This window comes from Silurus aristotelis (assembly GCF_946808225.1).
Source record: "Silurus aristotelis genome assembly, chromosome: 25".
Classification (NCBI taxonomy): domain Eukaryota; kingdom Metazoa; phylum Chordata; class Actinopteri; order Siluriformes; family Siluridae; genus Silurus; species Silurus aristotelis.
Window position 1 is genome coordinate 2,666,077 of NC_139598.1, and position 25,226 is coordinate 2,691,302.

General features: G+C 36.2%; 2 protein-coding genes across 2 annotated transcripts; one reads left to right on the forward strand and one right to left on the reverse strand.

The window, feature by feature from the left end:
- Positions 1 to 1,080: 1,080 nt before the first annotated feature.
- LOC310719691 (receptor-type tyrosine-protein kinase FLT3-like) lies at positions 1,081 to 13,046 on the forward strand. Its single transcript, XM_083529653.1, has 24 exons — positions 1,081 to 1,217; positions 1,454 to 1,554; positions 1,993 to 2,132; positions 2,239 to 2,357; positions 3,015 to 3,138; positions 3,784 to 3,935; positions 4,053 to 4,177; positions 4,713 to 4,851; positions 5,455 to 5,632; positions 5,737 to 5,834; positions 6,328 to 6,433; positions 6,545 to 6,723; positions 6,804 to 6,901; positions 6,998 to 7,130; positions 7,833 to 7,937; positions 8,780 to 8,890; positions 8,980 to 9,136; positions 9,292 to 9,386; positions 9,530 to 9,639; positions 10,380 to 10,502; positions 11,089 to 11,200; positions 11,315 to 11,414; positions 12,016 to 12,121; positions 12,210 to 13,046. The coding sequence occupies exons 1-24, from the start codon at positions 1,184 to 1,186 to the stop codon at positions 12,384 to 12,386; spliced, it is 2,922 nt and encodes a 973-aa protein (XP_083385779.1). The 5' UTR covers positions 1,081 to 1,183; the 3' UTR covers positions 12,387 to 13,046.
- Positions 13,047 to 14,981: 1,935 nt separating this feature from the next.
- Positions 14,982 to 24,878, reverse strand: atp6v1ab (ATPase H+ transporting V1 subunit Ab). The gene is made up of 15 exons (XM_083529136.1): positions 24,683 to 24,878; positions 20,701 to 20,797; positions 20,396 to 20,524; positions 19,665 to 19,879; positions 18,742 to 18,879; positions 18,493 to 18,644; positions 18,173 to 18,335; positions 17,964 to 18,072; positions 17,722 to 17,844; positions 17,132 to 17,246; positions 16,931 to 16,994; positions 16,639 to 16,842; positions 16,445 to 16,539; positions 16,181 to 16,352; positions 14,982 to 15,584 (listed from the first exon to the last, which is right to left on the reverse strand). The coding sequence occupies exons 2-15, from the start codon at positions 20,780 to 20,782 to the stop codon at positions 15,492 to 15,494; spliced, it is 1,854 nt and encodes a 617-aa protein (XP_083385262.1). The 5' UTR covers positions 20,783 to 20,797; positions 24,683 to 24,878; the 3' UTR covers positions 14,982 to 15,491.
- Positions 24,879 to 25,226: the final 348 nt, after the last annotated feature.

Sequence of the window (25,226 nt, forward strand, 5' to 3'; positions counted from 1 at the left end):
TTATTTAGATCCACAACTAAAAATACCCTCACACCTAATTTGTCCTGTAAAAAATAAAAACCTGTTTGGCTGATCATTGTTAAATTGGTATTTATTTTGTACTAATTTAAGAGATGAAGCTGTGTAGATTTGTATGAATTTTCAGGCCACACATTGACTACCATAATACAATTTAACCACTTTAGCCAGGTCAGGGTTGCATTGATTCAGTAGTCTATCCTGGGAATCCTGTACACCAGCTCCATCACAGGGCTCTGTGTACAGAAACACATATTTTCATACTCTCATTTGCATCTAGACACAATTTAGTGCAACCAGTCCACCTACAAGCATGTTTTTCATAGATGGAGGAAAGTTGGAGATCCCAGATGAAACCAACACAGATGCTGTATTTGTGTATATATATATATATATTTATATATATATATATATATATATATATATATATATATATATATATATATATATATATATATATATATATATATAAAACCTACTATAAAAACAACTGTCTTTAGACTTCTATTATAAGTGTGAAGTAAAAACGTTTTCATTGTTTTAGTAGGGAAATTGGTTACAAAATAAAAACAACATATATATAAGATATAATCCAAATCAGTAAGTATAGAGGAGGGCATACAAAACCTGAAATAAAGGCGATGAAAACCTATTTCATTGCTCTATTCAAGAAAACCACAGAAACACAGAAAGAGAGAGAGAGAGAGACAATGAGAGAGAGAGAGAGAGAGAGGCAGTAAAACAGAATAACAGATAGACAGACAGAATGAGTTAGAGAGGGGTAGATAAAGAGATAGAAAAAAGTGTTAAGATGTGACAGAGAGACAAAAAGAATGACAGGCAGTAAAAGAGAAATTGAGTAAGATAGTTAAGATAGAGACAGAGACATACATAAAAAAAAGTGTGTTAAAGAGCATGAGACAGACAGACAGACAAAGATGTAGAGAGACACACAGAGACAGAAAGAGAGTGAGAGGGTGATGAAATTATGGGAGAGAGAGAGAGAGAGAGAGAGAGAGAGAGAGAGAGAGAGAGAGAGAGAGAGAGAGAGAGAGAGAGAGAGAGCTAGCCTGTCATATAAAGACGTCACTGAAAGTTTTCGGGTGTCTCGTTTCTCTCTAGTCAGTGGTAGAGTCGTTGAGTGTTAACGCTGTTATGCGCTCAAATGATGCTGCTAAGGCAACACACGCTTTTGATGGGTAAGTGACAAAGAAATTATGTTTTTTTGTTTTTTTGATAAGCATAATTACTCGTCATGTGCCAGTTGTCTGATAATATCATCTTCATAATGTTTATTGATACATTTCTTCTTATTTGTAATACTGCTGGGAAGTATCATAGATTGAATATCAGTTAAAGAACATTAATTATTAATAAAAGTGTAATTGTCAAACTGACTGTTGTTTCCTAAAAATTTTTACTTTTTCTCTCATAGTGTTCGTTTTGTTCGAGTTCAGTTCACGGGTGTGCAGTCACACGCTTCATCAGATGAACACACGAGATGTGCATCACCTGCCTTGTGTCTCTGAGAAAAATGTAAACAAAAATATTACACTTTTTCTGTGAGATTTACAGATATTATGATTATGGCTGTGAGATATTAGGATGTTACTGTAATATATAGGCTTAGCAGAGTGGTTGAACACAACAAAGCATAAGCCTGAGGGCCAAAAACAGAGAAGAAGCAGTAACTGTTACCTAAAGGTAGAAAGTTTGGTGTAAAGTGTTTTGAAAGATCATGCAGTTGCAATTTTTGTAAATGAGACAGTGTGGATCGGAGAATAAAAGCAGAACTGACATTTTATTCTTAAATGCAGAAGTGTAGAATTTACCACAGCTGTCTTAAAATTACAATACCTTATTCAGTTCTCCATGACATTTATAGATAGATGCTGTGTAGATTATTTAGTACTTATTAATTCAGTTTATGGAATTACTTTTTTGGTTATTTAAATGTTTATAATCTAATTTCAGATCGTGAGATGTACGTTGCGTGAAGTTCATCTTCGAGGTTCTGAGATTAATCTCCTGGAGGTTGTAGCTGGACAGACGGTTGAAGTTCATTTAAAATCGAACAGTACAGAAAGTTTCACACGATGCTTATGGAAACAAAGGTGTGTGTAAGAAGGGTTGCCCTAATTAACCTCTAATGTATCTTCTGGCATTTAGATTATAATTATACTTCTTCACACGTCCTGTCACATAACTGTCTGTCCACAGAGGGATGTCCAATTTGTTTATGTTCGAGTTGTTAGAACAAGGCATGGGTGGTGTGTACACTGTGGTCTGTGGTGACAACAAAGCTGCCAACATCTCAGTCCATATTCATTCATCAGCAAGTGAGTCCATATACATATAGTTTTATTCTGTGTTACAAATGTTTTAAATATGTGTGGGAAAATGTGTTAAAATATAAATGGAAAGATCATGAAACAAGTCAGTACTAAATAAATAGATAGATAAACTAATAAATAAATACAAATTATAATCAATAAATAAAACAAATAAATACAATGTGTTATATCATATATGGAAATGTTGCTTAAAATGACCATAAAATTGGTCATATATATATATATATATATATATATATATATATATATATATATATAGGTTTTTTTTGAAAATTTAAGTTTAGTTTATCAAACAAATATCAGCTTTTTAATTTAAAACTATGGCTATACATGTAGAAATTAATATTATTTTAGTATCCAATACATGGGTGTTTTATTTTAATGAAATAACACCTTGCTATTAATCGACTACATTTGAAAAAAATAAATGTTTGCCAATTTGCTATTTTTACCCCAATACAAAACCTACAAATGTAAAAAAAAAAAAAAAAAAAAAAAAAAAAAAAAAAAAGGCTACCCAAACTTTTGCACAGCATTGTACTAATGTAGCATTTTGACCCTGACCCTAACCCTAACCCTAGCCTGACTGGGGAAAGAAATCCACACATCATTGTCATATGAATTTTTTATTGTCATTTCTAGGTAGGCCATCAGTGCCCCAGCTGACAGTCAGCAGTGGTATCGATCAGACTGCATATTTTGAATGTGTTTCTACTGGGAATCCTAAACCAAATATCATGTGGTATGAAAATGAAATGCATATTAGGTAAGTTTCAAGCTTAATCTTATCTATCTATCTATCTATCTATCTATCTATCTATCTATCTATCTATCTATCTATCTATCTATCTATCTATCTATGAAAAATATAGGGAAATATTATACAATAAAAGGAAAAAAATAAATTTTTACATTTGGAGTAAAATGTAAAACCTAGACCTAGATTTGAATTTTACTCCAACAATGACTTTTTGGAAATGTATGATCATACCCATACATACCCATACAGTATTGTAATACGTTACCCCTGTAACGTATTACAATACTGATATTTATATCATCAGAATACATCATGGGCCATGCACAAGTTTGTTTTTTTTTTATATAAATTGCATTGTAGCTATAACTATAATCAGCCCTTCTCTCTTCAGCTCCAAATAAAATCTAAAGTCACAGCTTTACATTTAACTGTTTCAAACCAGTAAAACTCAAGGTTCCTTCTATAAATGCAAACTTTACCATCATACTCATTTATACTCATATAAAATTTGTTGATGTTGAGTATCTGTCCTAGATTAGCTGTAACATGCAAATAAATATTGATCATCTGCTAATGTTTATGTGCTCAATACAACATTGTTTTACATTTATAAATAATAATGTGTTGTGTTTTGGGTGTTCCATGTTAAAGCCACGGTCCACGGGAAATCAACTCGACAGAAAAAGTGTCAAAAAGCAGACTGGACAGTGTTCGCGATGACAATAAACCTTCCCTTAACTATAATATAAAGTGTTGTGCTACGAACTTACATGGAGAGGAATGCTCCTATATTTATAATTATGGTAAGCTCATGACTCTTTAAAAGATGAGAGACAGTAGATGGGTATTAATGTCATATTATTATTGTTATTTATGTAATAAAGCAGTCAGGATGCAATTTTCTTTCCCTTGTGGATTAGACCTTGACAGTGTTAAGATGCCTAGTGAGGCACTTCAGATTCTGCTGCGTCCTGGACAATCTCTCTCACTCCAATGTAAAAGCCAAAACTCTAATAACCAATGGTACTTCAATAACCACACACAGGTACAGTGAACACTAGATAATGCAACATGCAAAATTAGCATTATAGCTGCAGTGCCTTGCAGAAGTTTTAGCCCCCCTTTTAATTTACCAGCACTTGGACACAGTTTCCATTTTTTCAATTTTTGAAAGTTGGCCTCCTTTATGCAGAGTCACAGCTTTTATATGTTCTGTCCATTATATTTTTTTGCTTAACCATATGAATACCTTTGCTCAACTCCGCTCTGGACGAGCCCCAACAAAGTCTTCATGATTCTGTTTGTTTTATTAAACACTGGCTTTTTCCAGGAGCAAATGTATTTTTATTCAGGTTATGTGACACTTTAATTAAAGTCGATTTAATTTATTATTTATCTAATTCAATTGAACTAATTTATAAAATAATAAATTTTTATTGGCACCTAATTTTGTTAGTTCACTTAGGTCTGTAAAAACACCACACAAACAAGTTCAGGGGGGCCAACACTTATGCCATTGCCACCATGTTTTTTCTGTGTCTGATATTTCTATTTCTGTTTTTTTTTATTGCACGATATAGCTCAAAGGCGCAACCTCAGTGTTTTATACCTTAAAAATTGAGTATTTTTCCATCGCCTCCGTTAGTGTGAATGATAGTGGAGAGTACTACTGCAGGAAGATACATGGCCAAACAAAAACCGTGAAGGTCCAGGTCCTCGGTAAGAGAAAACACAATTTATTATTTAAACAGAACAAAAAAAGTGTATGACAAGTTTTAAATTAGTCAGTGTGAGTAAATATTACAGATAGGAGGAAGCAACAGGTGTTTAGAGGATTTGGAGGCAAACATAATGACTGTGATTAAAGAAATTTTTCAGCAGTGATCATTTTGGATTTTTTTCCCCACAAATTTTTACATAAAAACATTGGTCATTTTTGTTACTTGCAATAAGGATGAAAAATGTTGTCACTGAACAAACTGGGGTGCATAAACCTTTCCAGTTGACTGCAACTATGAACTATGGCTAATTTCTGTTAAACTGTTTGACATGACAGTGTTTCATTTGTGTGATTTGTGACTTGTGCGCAAGTTAGTACCTGTTTTCACGTAGTTTATAGTAGCACCAGTCTCTCTTTTATACTTTCAAAGTAAACAAACCTACAAAACAAAAAAAGTCACCCAACTAAAGATAATTTCTGGTAATTAAACAATACCTAATAAACAAAATACTTTTGCTCATACATTTGCACTCGATTTTCACTAGGAGTTATTGACTTATTGATTGTTTTCATGCTTATTGATGCTTATTTTCTCTCTAAAGAAAATGATTTCCTGGAGTTACTGAAGCTGAACAAAAGCATCAAAATACAGGACAAAGACATTGCAAATTTCTGCATCCAGTCCAAGGTGCACTCCAACCCAAAAGCACAGTGTCAATGGATCACCCCAAAGGGCTCCATAGTGCAGTGCATGGAAACCCAGTACTTCTCAGGTGAAAGGTATGACATACATTTGTTTTTATTTTATATCGCCAATAAACATATCCCATAAAATCCAAGAGTTGTACAGTTTATTACATCACATATCTGTTCTTCCCTTGTAGTATTTTTAAAATGTGTAACCCAGAACCAGGCCAATATCAGATCCAACTAAAGGCTGGAAAAAAGATTGTGACAGAGAACATGTCCATCTGCATCACAGGTGAGGAGTTTAAAGCATTAAAGTTTGAAAATATCTGTATTTCCCTATTTATTTATTTTTTATCCTAAAGATTCACATTTCAAACTCCTGTAGAACTGGATTAGTTATGGTAAGGGTTATAAATAATTAATAAATTAAAATCATGAACAAAATGCAACAATCCAGACAAAAAATATAAAAAGAATTAGGAGAGAAACAAAGTGTAGACAGTAACTGCCTTTACTGTGGTAGAATGTCATGACCTGAGGCAGGATACAAATACATTTTAAATGAAAATTTCAAAAACATATCAATCATTAGATGTTTTCTTCTTTAAAAAAGTCTTAATAATCACCATAAATATAATCCATTCACGCTTAAAATGGTTAAATGTATTTTATTTGTATTTTTTATGTATTTTATAGAATGTTATTCTATTAAACATATTTTGTACAAACTTGTATAATGTGACTTTAATTATTATTAAATGTGAAAATAATCCATGCTTTTACAGACACTCCTAAATTTCAACTAATCCAAAACCTGAGCCGAATCACCTGTAAGATCAAAGGAGTCCCTCCTGTAAGGGTTTCCTGGAAGACCTATCCATCAGTCTCCAAGTTCGTTAGATGTTTTAAACTATTACATTATTTTATATATACATTTATACATTTACACATTCTATACATTTACACAGTAATTACTAATTATTGATTATCATTTCATTTAAGCTTTTCTGTATGGAAAGAGACGTATGCTGACACTCCAGAATACTCAGACTCCAAGCAGTTCTGCCACAAGGACATCGTTGACTCTCTGCCTCTGAGTGACGTGAACAATCACTTTGTACAATGCTGTTGCAGTTATAATACAGGTTCAGTGTGCAGCGAGAAAACCCTTGTGAAAATGCGTACGTTTCTTTGTTGCTTTCTAAACACACCTGTATGTTCGATTTCACTGCACAATGATTAAGTATCTTTTCTCTTATAGCTTCAGAAAACTCTTTCTACCTGGTAGTGGCATGCAGTCTGCTTTCCTTTGCATTTATGCTGGTCAGCGTCCTCCTGTTTCATTTCATGTGCAAAAAGGTAATGCTCTTTCTCTTCCTCATTTCCTCACGCTCATGACCGACTGTATAAATGTCAGCCTTTGTTTACCAGTCTCCTCTTTATCATCCTGAATAGAAGCCTGGCTATGAGACACAGATTCAGATGATCCAGATGGTGGGACCGTCTGATAACGACTACATCTACATCGACTTTAAAGATTTTGAATATAACCAGAAGTTGGAGTTTCCTCGTGAGAACCTGGAACTGGGTACAGTTTGTCAATGACATTAAAGGAAACATTAAGTGTTTTTTCGATCTAATCTCATACCAGAATCCCCGAACAGACTCACTTATAATGTACACTTGATCTATAAATAATATGTAAGGAGGAGTGTGATGTAAAATGTTTTATTCCACACAGGGGTGAACAGTATTTTTTTCACTAATACCAACACTTTTATTAAAAACTTACTTTTATCCTTTAATACGACACATAAAGCCGTTATATCTGTTACCTGTAAAGCTGCTCTACTGGCCTAAAAATGAGGCAGAACGATACAACTGGAGTCTCCTTCCATAAATGTTAGCTGAACCTGTACTTAGGAAAAACCTCACCACATTAATCATTACCTGTAAGTGAAGTGTCCACTAGTAAATTTGCCATAACCTTGAATTTTTTAGTCTGAGAAAAATTCATTTCTGCAATTTATTTCTAAGGATTTAACGATTTCTGACTCACTTTGATGGATTGATTCATGAAATTCTATAGCATTTGTATCCTGAATTTGTAGTGAACAGGTCTTCTATTTTATGTCCCAAAGCATGGACTTTATTTTCTAAAGTCGTAAGAAGTACGCTAGAGATAGAGATTGCGATTTTTCATATAATGTCGAAGCATTGCTTTTATATGATGTGCTTTTGTGCTCATGAAGCAACTGTGCAGTAAGGCTGAATGATTTGTTTTGCTCAGGGAAAGAGTTGGGCTCCGGAGCGTTTGGCATGGTCGTGCAGGCTACAGCATATGGGATCAGCAAGCCTGGAGTGTCCATGCAAGTTGCAGTGAAAATGCTAAAAGGTGGGTCATGTGTCTCTAGACATTTCCTTATCAGGCTTGTGTTAGCCCGATGCTCCAGGTAGATTTATGGTAGGAAATGTGCGCCACCTAATAGAATTTGATCTTTTCTTGCTGCTACTGGCAGTCAGTGCCCAACATTAAAGATGAAATAAAATGTGTAACTTCGGTGAAAAAGAAATGCAGGCAAGAATTTGCATGGATTATATATGATACAATAAATATGATAAACCTAATTCATATTCTGGACCACTGCTTCTGGTCTCGGTCTGGTCTAGGAGATACAAAATGTTTGTTCTTCATGTGCTCATTAACAAACAGAGATTGTCCTGATCTGAATTTGCATAGATATTTTTTTATTATGTAATTTTTACAGTATGTGATACTTGACAATAATTTATTATTAATTCATTATTATGATTTTATAACAGTATTTCTTTTTTATAATTTTATATTGTGATACTTGATAGAATGTTTTTAATGTTATTTTTATTATATTATATTACATTTCAGATAAATATAAAATACTACTACTTTTAAAGTGCTTTAATTTAGGAAATCATTGTAAAGCTAAGTAGTCACAAATGTCAGATAGGTTTCAGTATATCAGCTGACACTCAGCGTTATCATTGTCTCTGCTACTTTTTAACTGTGTGTTGTTTATTTAATAATAGTATAATGATAATAATGATAATAATACACTCTGGTCTCTTTTAAATGTGTTAGAATGTGTTTCAGGTCTAATTAAAATAATATGTTTAAAGAATTTAACTCCATTTTTTTATTTTTAAAATTAACATTGTTATGGAAAGTTTCCTGATCATGTGTTTCTTAATGATGAGTAGAGAAGCACCAAGCAGTAGAGAAAGAAGCTTTGATGTCTGAGTTGAAGATGTTAAGTTACATTGGACATCACATCAACATTGTGAACCTGCTGGGAGCTTGCACTGATACAGGTACAAAAACTATGCCATGCGTAAGTGCTTCTGGAAATTAAAGCAAAAAATTTTTAATAGAAATTACAACAATGTTATTTGATTGACAGGTCCCATTTACTTGATCTTTCAATTCTGCCGTTACGGAGACCTGCTGAACTACCTAAGGAACAACAGAGAGCATTTCTACAAGTCCTTAACAGACGCTTTCAACAAGGACAGATTCAGCAGCCTGTACAACAACTACCAGAGGAAGAGAAACTGCAGGTTGACCTTTGAATAAAAGCCCTTTTGAATAAAGAAGCATAGAAGAGAATGACAAACTGTTTGTTGGAGGAAATATAAGTGAATTTGGACAGATTTAAGGTACAATGCAGTTATTGTTTTACCGATCACAGTCTTGCTTTTATGTCCCTCTGCAGTGATTTTGTTCAGTCTGGGGAGAACTCATACATGCCAATGTCCCCAGTAAACAAGGAACATGAGGCACTGCTCAGCTACATGGACCTTAACGAGGGTAGTGTAGCCAACCCTGAAAGTTTCGCTATAACAATAAAAAAAAGAATTGTTTGTTGTTAATTAATCATTAAAACCTTTTACGATTACAAATTATTTAAGAATTACTCTCATTGTTATTATACATTATTACTCTATTTAAAGATATATTTGAAAATGAAGATGATGAGGACCTCCAGACACTCACCTATGAAGACCTCCTGAGCTTCTCCTACCAAGTGGCAAAGGGCATGGAGTTTCTCTCCTCTAAAAATGTAAGCTGTATGTTGTGTCACAGCAGCTCAGTGAAAAGATTATCCTGAATACATTTACTTTTACTTCTGATTTTGGAACTTTGCTTGTAGCTACTGTAGCTGTTAGATCATCTTGAACTTGAATGCTTATTACAGTTTATTATGTTTTTTGCACTAGCTGATCTTGTCATCTAACTCAGCTGAACATGTTTGTAAGTCTGGCCGCAAAAATAATTTTTCTAGCATGCTAATTTCATACCTGTTTCCATGCACCATCACTCACCACACAGTGAGCTTGGCATGAAGAATCTGATCTGCATCTAGTTGCTTGAAACAGTAATAGTCTTTTAACACCTTGCTTTAATCCACTGTAGACTATAGACTCAACCTTATCTTCCTATATAAAAAATTATATTGGGACACCTGACTTTTTAGCCATATGTGGTTCTTTTCCAAACTGTTACCACAAAGTTGGAGACACAACTGTATACACAACTGTGTAGCGTAAAATTTTCCCTTCACTTGAACTAGGAGACCCAAACCTCTTCCACAATGAAAATGTTGACATCAATTCTACTGATCCCTGTTTATCTTTGAGGAAACAGTTTGGTGAAAAACACATGAGTGTGTTGTTCAGACACACAAAACTTATGGCTGTGTCTGTTATACCTTAGGTCGTGATTTTTTTTTATTTATTTTTTTTATCAAAATGATCCAATGGCTATAATTCAAACCAGTAAAAAAAAAAATTTCTTTCCCAGTGCCTCCATCGAGACTTGGCGGCCAGAAATATCTTAGTGACCCAAGGCGGACTGGTGAAGATTGGGGACTTTGGTCTGGCACGAGATATCGAAAATGACTCGAACTATGTGGTCAGAGGAAATGTAAATAGTTCCACTGGGGAAAACACGTACTTTACTTCTAGACTTTCATTTCTTACACTATAAATGAACACTTTGGGATAGAAGAGTTAAGATCTTTATAGCAGGAACTTGTTTTGCAGATATTTCTACAACAGTAACGGTCATTTTAATGCGATATAATGCATGTCTGCAAATCATTTATCCTTTAATTAAAAAAATATCTAAATCACAGATAAATTGCCAAAGTATAACAGGAATAATAGACTTGTGCTGTTGTAGGAAAATAATCAATTTGGGGTGGTAACTCTAGAGATATTGCCTCTAGATTTTGAGTCAGTTACCATGTGTTTTATTTGTTGATAATTAATTATTTTAAAAACATCCAATCAGTTCCATACCAATCTTCTTCATGTAAAAACTCATTTCAAGAAAAGTTTAAAAAATTAATGCAGACAAATTGTTGGATTTTGTTTATCCGAATGATTAAAGAGAAAAATATATACAATATTAGTTAAATTTTTGACTTGAACTGTAGTAACTTTTCACTGTAATTACAATTAGAATTGGCTTCAATTTAAATGCCTCACCTTTACATTGTTCATTCCAGGCTCGTTTGCCTGTGAAATGGATGGCCCCGGAGAGTATTTTCAAAGGCATGTACACCATGCAGAGTGATGTCTGGGCCTATGGCATCCTGCTCTGGGAGATCTTCTCTCTCGGTATACCATGTGTGAAGATATTACCAATCAACAAAGCGTTTTAAAAAAAATAAATGTATGTATAAAACACAATTTTTCTAGTGTTTCAGTATGTTTCTGCTCTTGTTTAATCAGGTGTGACTCCGTATCCTGGAATGAAAGTGGATAACACCTTCTATGCTATGATAGATAGAGGGTTTCATATGGAACGGCCATATTATGCATCTGAGTCTGTGTAAGTCTCATTCTCAATTTACTAAAAAAGAGTAAAACTTTTTAAAGGTGTTTGGATACTATGAGATGCAGTAGGTTATGATTTTGGTGCATGCTGCCCTGCTGCGCCATTACACTATAGATTCCGGCTAATTTTTTAGACAGGCAGAGGCCACACCTCCTCAGTGAGACTGTCAGGCAAACAGGTCACACCACATAGAGATTGACAGCCAAAAAAACACCCCTTCTCATTGAGGATGACAAGCAGAGACCACACCTTCTCAAAGAGATTGACAGACAGACCTCTTCAATAAAACTCGCAGGCAGTGGCCATACTATTTCCTTAAAACTGACAGATAAACAGGGCACATCTTCTCACAGAGACTACATTTACATTTGCGGCATTTGGCAGACGCCCTTGTCCCGAGCGACTTACAACTGAGCAGGGGATGGTTTTTTAGGGCTTTGCTCAAGGGCCCAGCAGTGGCAGCTTGGCGGTGGTGGGATTTGAACCTGTGACCTTCTGATCCAAAGTCAGATGCCTTAACCACTGAGCTACCACCTCCCCAGACTAACAGGCAGAGGCCACACTTCCTCACATTTCTTTTCACTTTCTCTCTCAGGTATAAGGTGATGTGTCACTGTTGGGCTCTGGAACCAAAAGCCAGACCATCTTTCTCCAAACTCTTGGATTTCATGGAGTGCCAGCTGAGCGATGTTGAAGAATGGGTAAACAATCTTTAGATCAACCAAAACTCATGTGCAGTGTAACTTCTCTAATCTGCTAATACCTGATGAGTTTGATGTGTCCCTGCAGCTCTACTATAATGTCAAAAGGCAGAAAAATGGTGACTCTGTGTACAAGAATGCTCCAGTGACCCCAAAACCGCATGAACCAGTAGAAGAAGATGCACATCAGTCATCATTCACAGATTCATCCTGTGACAGTGAAACCACACAGCCAGAGGATAATATAGAGATAACCTCATTATAAACTGTTTGAGGCTGAACACAGAATGGTGGGTTCCTTTACTGAGATTATGGATCAAATAATATTACTGTACAATACACTGTATACACAATATTTATCATGACATCCAGGATTATTCTTACACACTGCACTGCCAACAGTACAGTAGGTTTAGTATTGTAACATTGATTTTGAAATAGGTTTTCTAAAAAAAATAATAAAAATAAAAAAACACACAAATACACACACACACACACACACACACGCACACACGCACACACGCACACACGCACACACACACCGAGCCATATTCATAGCATTAAAAAATTCAAAGTGATCTCATTTCTTATTTCTTTTTGTGAACTGCATTGCATGCCGAAAGCTCCTGAACACCACGTGTATACCTTTGGTTTCAATGGGATGTGCACACAGCAATCTTATGGTCAGGTGTCCACAAACTTTTGCAAATACAGTATGTTTATTTGTAATCTGTATTTTTACACATGTATATTCAGGTTATTTGATATCTTAAATCAATGTCTTTATGGTTTTAGACCATCGTTTAATCGTTTTAATTTACACTTCTCCATATGTTAATTTGTCATTTTGTCAATTAAAGTGTATAATTTGCTTTCTTTTATTTTAATAAATTAATAAAGGCAGATGCTTTTACTTTTTTGAGAATTATTGACTGGAGTTTTATTGGAAGGTCTGTTTAATATCTAATAAAAAATCAGAAAGCATTAATTCTGTGTCCAAACTTGCTAAGTATATACAGGATATAGCAGGTATGAATATATATATATATATATATATATATATATATATATATATATATATATATATATATATATATATATATATAATGCCTTTTGAAGTTTATAGAAAAGGGGAAGTGTGCTATTTCAGACACAAAGTGACAGCGAGACTGTGTTAAATACCCATAATGCACTATGAGTATATGGTTGTCATGTACAAAAGTCAGACAACATTCCCGTCTTTCCAACATACAGTGTGTTCTTTTACAGTTCCTGAATGACACTCAGGACATCAGTGAGGTCGTACACATGCACATGGGTACATGAATAGACTCTGTGTCTGTGTCTTCAGTGAAAGAAAAAGTTCTGGGTTTTTAGAAAGACTAATTGATTCAACTATTGGAATGCAATTTAGTGCTTGTATCTTAAAAATGATCTAATGCTTTTAACCATTTAACTGTTTAATTACACATGGAGCCAAGAAAGGCTGTTTGTTGAGGTTTTAGCATACGTTTAGCAATGACACAAGCCAAACATCTATGCTAATAGCATGAGGATATTTATACGATATTTTTGAATGTATTGTTTTAAATAATAATACAATTTCTGTCATTATTTTTTATTAAAAAAAAAAGGCTTATAATAAAAATCCTGTTGGTAATAACAAGGTGAAAGTGCTCAGTTCATTTGTTGACACAATTTTAAAAGGTTTATTATAAGTTATTCATGTTTAAATTGACGTTATAATCTGTCCTGAATGTCTTACACCTTTGCTAATTCTTAAATATATTACATTTGGGAATGTTAGCTCAGTTGTGGGATCATTTGTACCATAGGAAACCTGTGGCTGTTTAAAACTGCAGTCCAGAAATATATTAGACTTGGTTCTCATTCAATGAACTCCAGTGTGTGAATGTTTGATGCTGAAGCAAATCAAATGCTGGAGTTTCATTGACCAAAAGCTGTTGGATTTTGACTTTCAGAGACCCCCAGTGTGTGGATACAAAAAATATTTAGGTTTCTGCTTCCCTCTGCTGGCAACATGTTCACAAATCAGCCTGAAAATCAAATACAGAACTTCCGCTCCACAAGTGTGCATTATAGTTTATGAAATGTAGCCTATATGGACAAAAGTATAACACTTGACTTTTTCCAACCATGTGTGGTTATTCTCCAAACTGTTACCACAAAATACACAGTTGTATAGGATGTCTTTGGATTTGAAAGCATTAAACCTTCTCTTTACTTGAAGTAGGAGACCCAAAGCTGTTCCAGCATGATAATGCCTCTGCACAAATGCCAGCTACTGAAGATATGCTTTACATGTGTTGGAGTGGAAGATCTTGAGTGGCCTGCTACAGAACTTTGACCCAAACACCTTAGGGGTGAATTGGTCTCCTTACCCTAACATCAGTACTTGACTTTACTAAAGTTCTTGTGGCTGCATGAGCACGCATACCACAAGCACTCTGGAAAATCTAGTGAAACATCTTCCCAGAATACACATACAAACCTCATGGTCAGGTATCCACAAACCCTTATCTATTAAGTTTTCCTATGAACCTAACAACTTCTAACAAGCTTCCTTAAGGATCACAGGAAAATCAAAAGTTTTTCAGATTCATATTTCTAAACTTCATTTTCAGTGTTTTATTCACTATGAAACCTGGGGTTCTAAGGAAATTGTATTATACTTGTACAGTATTTATACATTGTATTATATTTATAACCGAAGTCTCTCTGGTTAAAGGCATCTGTCATGTTATAAATGTATATATAGATCCTTTATTAATAGTGGTCTCTCATGTAAACTCCATTCCCATGCACCATGCCTCAATAAATTCTAAATCACTCAAATGTACACGTTTTTAATTGTTTTATTGTTGCAGGACGACTTCAACACTGTCACACAAGTGGTGCACGAGAGAAGTGCAATTCCCCGATTATCATTATCACGGGATAATACAGTTTGAAACAGAACCGAAGAACAACACAAGCGCTCGTTAGAGTCTCCGAGCAATAAATAGTAACTCACGTCTCTCATATCTTCTGTACAGAGAACACCGGAATGATAATTACACCAGAAGGGGATCTACAACTAGCAAAAACACAACATTGGAGGATGAGGCAGTTGTACAGGGGGAAAAAAAAACATCTGGAACATTCACAAAAACACAAACACAACCAACAGCAATACACACACACACAAAATGAGAAGGAGAAGGTTCATGATGACAAAACACTCTTCTACTGCAGCTCCATAACGAGGAGGGTAAAAAAAAAAAAAAAAGAACTGGAATGTTGCTGGATCGAGCAAAAGACAGGGAGAGAAAGACAGCAGAGTTCAGCTGATGTGGAGGCAGACAGGGAACTAGTCCTCAAGCGTACGGAAAGCGTTCTGCATGTCTTCGAGCAGCAGCGCATAATCGGCTTTAATCTTGGCCTCGCCCTCCTTAACAGGGTCCTGAGAAAAAGAAAATCGAAAAGATTGATTTTATTCTTTTGTCCCCTCCCAGAAAGTGTCTCCAATATGCAAAAAAAAAAAATCTTACCTTGAAATAAGAAAATATTATATCTCATAAAAAATAAAAAAATGTCTAGTTTAATTCAATGTAAGAGAAAAGCAATCATACGGTGTTCTAATGCACCATTTCAATTCTGGTGTAGATTATTACTTAATAATGACAATCCTGATCCATGTTATTGTCTTATACTGTAGGTTATGAGTTCAAATCCCAGCACCACCAAGCTCCCCCTCAAGTGCTCAATTGTACAATTATAATTTGTGATAATTGTAATTTGCTCTAGATGAGGGCATCTACCACATGCCATAAATGTAATAATTGTGCTATAAATGTGTCAGTTACAGCACGTTTAAATACACTTGAGCTTTGATATCAGAGCTGCTGATGTCCAAAATGTGCAATTTCCAAAATGATTTGCAAATTTAGAAGATCCGTAATATTAAAGCTTAATAAATTCTGATTAAAGTTCCATGTTTGATTATAAATCAGGATGTGACTGTTACTTTGATTCGCTTTTTTAATGCTGAATGTTCACCTTAAACTTCATGGAGCTGATCTTGTAGAGGATCTCCCCCATGTGCTCACGGATCATGGACCAGGTGATCTTGTTATCGCTCTGGGCAGTGGTCTCCACGGCGTGCCGTGCCATGTCGTAGAAGGCGATCATGTTTGACAGGATGCCCACTGTCTTGTAGAACGGACAGAACCTGGAGATAAAGAATGCAAACAGAATTTGGGTTGATATGAGCGTGTACGTCAAAAATACGCTTTAATGGCGTGTTGCAGAAACGTATCAAACCTGTCGTAAGGTGTGTAACCGTTCTGCTGCAGGAAATCATCCTTAATCAGTTTGGCCACTTCAAGAGTGATCTTATCCGTTTCAGCCAAAGAAGCCTGGTGTCAAAAAAACAAAAGCAAATTTCCATAAAGCATTACCTAATAAACAGCACGCTCATAATTAAAACAAACGCAGATCCGGGGGAAAGTCCTCACCTTGCCTACAAGCTGTACGATCTCAGCCAGGTCCTCTTCCTCCTGCAGAATCTCCTTAGCTTTGGTGCGCAGAGGCACAAACTCAGGGAAGTGCTTGTCATAGTATTCGTCTAGCGCTCGTGCATACTTGCTGTAGCTGATCAGCCAATTTACAGATGGGAAATGCTTCCTCTGGGCCAGTTTCTTATCCAGACCCCAGAACACCTAAGAGGGAAATAGTTTATGGAAGTAAAATTGCACTAGTGTAGTGAATGTATGCAAAAGAAAAAAAGAAATTGTGTTGAGTTCTTACCTGTACAATACCAAGTGTAGCAGATGTCACAGGATCAGAGAAATCTCCACCAGGGGGAGACACACTGCAGAAAAACCCCAATGTTTATCAGCAAAATTTCTGGCTCATCACTGTATGGTTATGAAACATCTCATTTAGACGAACATAAGAAGCATGTCGCTTATGAAAGTAAATGTTAACATCTCTGAGATAAACACTCACGCTCCCACAATGCTGACGCTGCCTTCCCTCTCAGGATTACCCAGGCATTTCACACGGCCGGCACGCTCATAAAACGAGGCCAGACGAGCTCCCAGATAGGCAGGATAACCACTATCTGTTACACACACACACACACACACACACACACACACACACACACACACACACACACACACACACACACACACACACACACACAGTCAGTGGACTAATTATGCATTTGCATGAGTAAAAATTTTAAAAAGATGGCAGTCAAAATGCACAGATTGATATTATTACAGCATTGTTGAGCTTTTAAATTATTTTCTTCCTTTTTGTTAAATTGGAGATGTATATCATTTTCAGAGGGGTACACAATGCTAGGAAAAGATCATTCAAATGTTTTGCCTGACACTAAAGCAGAGAGAAATGAATTAGTGCTGTAAGAAATGGGGCAGTTTCATAGTTATTTAGAATTTGATTAAATGTCTCTTTACATATTTGGGTTAATTTTAAAGCAACATGATGTATACAACTTGCAAAAAAATTCACTTAAGCCACCATCATCATCATCATCATCATCATCATCATCATCATCATCATCATCTCACCAGCAGGCATCTCAGCCAGACGACCAGAGATCTCCCTGAGAGCCTCGGCCCATCGAGAAGTAGAGTCAGCCATCATGCTCACGTTGTATCCCATATCCCTGAAGTACTCAGACAGAGTGATTCCTGTAGTGTAGATCAATATAATAATTACAGGTGAAACACACACACACACGCACGCACACATACACACACAAGCTAAATCCTAAGTCAGAGTTCCAAAGAGATGCCTCCCAGGTCAGTACCTGTGTAAATGGAAGCCTCTCGAGCAGCCACAGGCATGTTGGAAGTGTTGGCCACCAATGCTGTTCTCTTCATGATGCTTTCCACCTTCCCATCTACCTCCATGGTTAGCTGTTGGACAAACCAAACCACCATCCATCATTCAGAACTCCACTCAAACAGTTTACTGCTACTTATTTAATGAGCAAGGTTACGATGTGCTGTTTCTCACCTCGGGGAAATCTCGCAGTACTTCTGACATCTCGTTACCTCGCTCTCCACAGCCCACATAGATGATAACATCACTGTTGGAGTATTTGGATAAGGACTGAGAGATCACAGTTTTGCCACAGCCAAAAGCCCCTGGGATGGCTGTAGTTCCTCCTTGTACACATCTGTACACATATAATACACATTTTAATGTACATGCACATCACTGTATTCTATCATTCAGTCACTGATTAGGAGTCTAAATTAGGGTTCTAATGCAAAGTTTTAGGGGTAAATACTTATGCCAGGTTCTGTATCAGTGAGCAAATTAAAGGCACTGACGGGAAAAGGGCGTCCAACACTCGCTGGCCGGTTAGCAGAGGATGATTAGCTGGCAGCTTCTCAGTAACGGGTCGGATCTGGCGCACGGGCCACACCTGCACCATGGTGAACTTCTCCTTTACCCCCTCAAACTCCAGCTCCAGCACCACATCCTAAAATTATACAAATGCTTTCGCATCATTATCCATATTCTCCATAACAATGAAAATATTTATTTTATATTCTGGATAAAACAGCCACACAGCTCACCGAGACGTCATAGTTGCCAGGTGGTGCCAGGTAGGTGACGGTACCACGGTTTTTAGGTGGCAGCATGATCTTGTGTTTAATGAGAGAGTTCTCACCCACAAGACCATAGATGTCTCCTCCAGTGATGTGACTCCCAACCTGGAGCAAAAACATGAGGAAAGAACTTGCTGAACTGCTGGGAAACACTGCTAAATAATCTGCTGAACTAAAGATGAACTGTAATAAACATCATTTGAGGAACACCAAGTACCACAAAGGTGCATTATACTAAAGCTGTTGTGAGTGATACGACACTTAGATGTGTTCAAACCTGTTTTAACTGCCTATAGAACAAACTTCAACCTGATCTGATCTGAGCATCTAAGCTGTGAATCCTGAAATGATCATAGAGTTAAGATCAGCGCTGTGATGGATGATGATTTCACTTAAACAAGACAGGTTCGAAAGATAGCGTAATGATGAAAAAGGCCACTGTTCCCTACGCATTAAAGAAATAAAGAAAAAAATATGAAGAGCTGATTACTGTCTTTGCCATGTGATTAGTATGTCTTTATGTATCTAGCTGAAAACTAAACCAACAGACTACAAATACAAACATCACTACTTACAGGTAGATTTTTATACCATCACATGGTATAGTATTTAAATTTGCTATTAAACTAGCAGTGTGTTATGCTAAACTTTTACAAAATAGAAGTCATGCTAAACTTTTCTAAATGATTACCTTTTAATATGCAAATGCAAGTCAAATTATTTACAGAACTCAAATAAAATAATAAACATTATTAGACGTTTGACACAAGGCGAGGGCTATGTAGTGTTGAGGCAGGTCATATTTACATATTAAGATATTTTGAGTTTGTTTACAGTTTGATTGGCAGTCAACCAAAAATCTATTTTATTTTTTTCCCCTGAATACATACCCTTATACTCTTGAAAGGTTGGAACTCCCATTTGATGTCGCGGTTGAGGGCACCGATGTTCACTCCTCGAGGGATGTAAATGCTCTGGGTCAGGTCATTGATATCTTTCAGTGGACGCTGGATCCCGTCAAAAATTGAGCCCATGATGCCGGGTCCCAGCTCGACGGAGAGGGGCTTTCCTGTACGCAGGACCGGGTCACCAACAGACACGCCAGCTGAACGTTGCTCAGGAATACTATGCAACATGCTGGAGAATTGCCTGACTTTCACTGGCTAGAAGGTGAGACTAGCTCGCTATTAGCTGTGACGTTATTGTTGGTAGATTTATACGGAAAGACTATCTACCAATCACTAATAAGAATATCCTAAACAGCAAGTATACGTTAATATATTAAACGTACCTATTTCAGCATGTTAGTTCAGATTCTGCACAAACTAAACTAGAACGAATGATAAATCTATACAATCAATTTCAAGACAATTAAAGACACTTTTTCCCTCCTGACCTTTGAATTCAAACCTGGTTAAATTTTTAGTCTCTTCTCAAGATCTTTAAAAAAGTCTCTCAATCATAAGTAGAAGTTGAGATGTTTTGTGCATCGCAATGCCAAAAAAGTTTCTGCTTCCTATGATTTTGAGGAAATACAGATTGATCCAGTGGAGCAGCTCAATAGAGGAACCTAAAGGAGCAGTGAATAAAAAGTCCCTAATCGGCAGCGTGTGAAGGATACAGGTTTCTTCGTACACCTGAATGGTGGCCATGTCTCCCTCTAACCGGATGATTTCTCCAACTAGCTCACTGTGCCCCACACGCACCAGCTCGTACATCGCCGCCCCGGCCATGCTGGAAGCTATCACCACTGAGGGACAAACACACGTATCAGACATTTATACTGTGGCGCTACATACATGTCTTGGCAGACAGAAAAAGACTTCTTGAATTTACAATGAAATGATTGGAATAGAAAAGCGTGTCACTGCAGCAAGGAAATATGAGATGAAAACTGAAGCAAAGTAAAATGCTTTGTTAACACACCAGGTCCAGAGACGCCGTGGACGTATCCAAACTGTCCCTCCCGATCTTCATCTTCGATCTTGGGCAGCTTGGAGAAGTCCATGTTAGAAGTGTGTGTCTGAAGACAGAGAGTGAGATCAGACTATAAAGAGAACTTTCTGTACAGTGTGATATGATGAAAAATCTGGATATAAAAATGATAAATCACCATGCTGGACATAACAAAGGTTATGACCAGAGATTAGAGCAAGATTAGAGCAGATAGAAAAGCAAAACAAGAAGATTCACTTTGTGTTTCTGTAGACCAATCCCATGTTCTCATGCTGAATACTTATTTTTAGTCACCTGCCAATTCCCACCCATTACCCATCTTTCCTTCATATAACAGAATCCAGTCAGTGCAGGTGAATGTGAACACATCCTCTAAAACACATGAAGCCCATTAGCAGTTCAAAACACCAGGAGGAAATTTCTGCCTTCTTCCACATACATAAGCTCACAACTGCTCATGACTGACTACTCTCACTGTGATTAAGTGCACTAAGCCCCGCCCATCCAGACAGTATGTCTGATTTGCAGCTTTGGGATTTGCTCGCAAACGTTTTGCAATATGAAAAATGGAATATAAAACATTTTTTGGAGTAAAACACAACAAAGCCTTGATATCACATTTAATATGACTTCTTAATATTTAAAAAACATCATGACTCTCCTCGAAAAATTAATTTAGGTTATCAACAAGATACAACAATTCAGTGACTCCAAGCAGCTGAGCCTCACAGGATGCTGGAGTTTTTTCACAATAACACCACACTGCCAGATGTTTTAAGAGTCGGCTTAAGACTGCACTTAGTCACATTCATGTGAGCAGTACGAGTTCTTCATTTCTTTCATGCATTTCTTTCTTTCTGTAAGTTTTCCATCCGGATGAATACAGTATCTCTCTCATCTATCAGTCTGTCTGTCTATCTATCTATCTATCTCTCATATGCGTGTTTAAAGGGACATCCTAAACCATGGGCTTATGTTACTGTAACACCTCCTGAGTTGATTATTTCCTTATAACATTCTCAGCCTGGAAAGTTGAATTGCTCTTATACTGTAAAGAAAATGTACACTGTAGTGATTAAAGCACTGGAGACTTCTTACTAAAATCCTCACCATTTCAAATATTGAATTTGTTAAATAGTAAAAAAAAAAAAAAAAAAAAAAAAAAAAAAAAAAAAAAGTATTATCACGTGAGGTTGGTTAAGGCTCTGGGTTACTGATCGGAAGGTTGGGGGGTCAAGTCTCATCACCACTAAGCTGCCACTGTTGGGCCCTTGAGCAAGGCCCTTAACCCTCTCTGCTCCAGGGACACTGTATCATGGCTGACTCTACACTCTAAACCCCAATGTTCCTAACAATCCACAAATAAATGTTAATCTCTTACTGTTACTCTTACGGTAATGTATTAGAAGAGCATTGATATAAACGTAAGAACTGCTATCAGAACTGTGTTATAGGAAATGAATCAACACCTTGTGCCCAGTCCAAATCGAGAATATGACTGTGGTATAAAAATATATGAAAAACATGGCTACGGAAAACTCTGCAGAATGACAAATCGACATCCTGCTAAACTGAAAACCAACTGAGAAAGAATGTTCGGCAAAACCTCAGCTTTAAATGTAATAATAAATGATATGCTAAATCTACTGAAATGGACACAGGAAGCCTTGTGGACAATGAGCTCTGAACTGTAGCTTAAATCCACCAGAGAGCTTTTATGTTCTAAGACAGATAAGATTGCGTTCGTATGTACAAAGCGGCTATACAACTCTGTCACATGAGCTGACCGTGTGACTGACTAATGAAAAGAGGAAGGGAAGGGGGTAAAGAGACACTTGAGTAATTCTGGCAAGTCCGTGTGGATGTTCCACTTCAGCACGAGGAGCTGAAAAAAGAGAAACACTCGGACAACCAAAATCTCCTGAAAATAATGTCCCTCTTTTCCTCCAAAACCATATCCAGAACATTCTTCTGCTATGAAAATCCACTGTTCTTCAACTAACAACAAAAACATTTCAGTCTAATCTGCCTGAAACGTGTCTGTCCTCAGGATCAAGAATGAGATGCAACTTAAAGCTGTGAACTGCTGATTTAATGAATCAATAAATATCTAATTAGCAACATCAGATATCTAAACAGTTCCTGATTATAAAAGCAGGAACACGCAGGAAATTAAAACGGCACCAACTCCCAGCCCTGAGTAATGTCTGTGCATTAGTGTGTGTGTGTGTGTGTGTGTGTGTGTGTGTGTGTGTGTGTGTGTGTGTGTAATAATCCATTGAGCAATTTCCAACAAAAGCAAACTCTCTTAAAAAATCTAGATCAAGTGAATATAAAGATTGCAAAATCTTGCAAAATGTTGCAAAATGCAAAATGGATTGCATCCATTTTATAATCCAGATTAAATATCTATTATTACAGTTGTAATTAATCTATAATAAATACATTCTGTATTTAATCCTTTTTATAATCTTCAGTTTAGTTTTAGTCATCTTAATGTAATCATTATGCTCCATTACAACTTAATTAGATTTTTAAGTTTATTTGGATTTTTTTGTGCAGATTGTATTTGACACATTGGCCATATTTCCAATCAGAAGGAGAAAACTGACTCCTGATGATCCTAAAAAAAAATTATTTTGTTCATTGTGTGAATTGGTTTATCGTTAAGAAATCAAACCAGAGATCATTGATACAGTCTGAGCTACAAACAGGATTAACAAAAGGCAAAAAAGGTGTGATCTCTCAGGAATCTCTCTAAGAAAAAATACAACAATAAATGTATAAACCCCAGAACGAGTAAAGTCAATAAAAGGGACGTGAAGCAGACAGGAGAAAAGTAATATAACACAGTCTGTACATATTCAGTATAAATGACTGGTACTGATTTAATATCTAAAAAGCATTGAATATATTATTTCTTTGATTCCTAGTCTCTTTTTTTTTTAACATTTACATTCTGATTTGAAATATATTTACTATATATTCTATTGTAGCTGGTTTTGGAAAACTAGTGCAAGTTTGATCATAAATAAAATTAATTAAAAGGGGGGGGGGCATCATATGAGGGTAAATATGAATTCATAAAAAGAGGAAGGTGGAGCAGATCATGTGATGAAGAGAAACGTGAGCTCTGAGTTGATCTTTGGAGTTAAAAACAATTCAAGCCACAGAGAAAACTGAAAGTGAGATTAATGTGTAATAAATTATAATACAAAAGACTAAGGTCTGTTTTTTATTTATTCATTTGTATTTATTTATTTTTGTGGGGGAGGGGGAAGGGGGGGCGTTGATGTCTGCAGTCACGTGACTAAACAGCCAACTGCCTCAGCACGAATTACATACAGAACACATTTGAATGCATTTCCATATTTATTGATTAGTTATTTTAATGTATTATTAATGTATACTATTTATTTATGTATTTTTTATTTTTTTATTTTTTTATTTATTTATTTTACATTGTAATCATTAGATTCATTCCGGTTTGCTTGGATGGACTTCTGAATACGGGTGGGGTTTTTGGGGTGCTTTATTTTTCTCGTTTTCTTTTTCACTCTAGAACAAAATAAAAGTTTAAAATAGATTATTAAATTAATTAACAGAAATTTAGTCACGAAACTGCGCCAACCTGCACGCGCAGCCTGCTTGTTCCCAAGGTTACAGAAAGGGACGAATCAGCTAATCTTACACGAACAGGAATAACACAAAATGTAGGGAAAAAAACACACACACACATACAGAACATATGTACATAATATAAAATGTAATTATTTAATAAAGGAATTTGTCCTTCTTGATTGATCGAATGAGGATGCAGTGGATGTAGCTTAGCCACCTATGCTAGCTACCTGGGACCAAATGAAAGGCCATAAATAACACGACTTTATAATACGTTTAAATTAAAAACCGATTTTAGCTGAGACACGGATGAAATATAAATATAAAATACCTGTAAACGGTGTAAAGGATCGGGGAGAGCTCCTGGTTCAGGCTGCGGGGAAAAATAAGATGATAGAAGCACAGATCAGCTGACTTCATTCACTCGACGGTGCGTGAGAAACAGGAACTGGGATACACAGCGCCCCCTAGTGTGAGCGAGAATAATTACTGAGGTATATAGAGCGTCTTCTAGTGTAAGCAAGAGTAATTACTAAGATTACATAGCGCCCTCTAGTGTAAGCAAGAGTAATTACTAAGATACATATCGCCCTCTAGTGTAAGCAAGAGTAATTACTGAGATACACAGCGCTCCCTAGAGAGAACAAAAATAAATACTGAGATATACAGCGTTCCTTTATGTGAGCTAAAGCAATTAATAAGATACACAGCGCCGCCTAGTGTGAATAAAGATAATTACTGATGCACAGCGCCCCCTAGTGTGAGCAAGAGCAAATACAGTACTAAAATACACAGCGCCGCCTAGTGTGATCAAAGATAATTATTAATTTACACAGCGCCCCCTAGTGTAAACAATAACTAATACTGATATACAC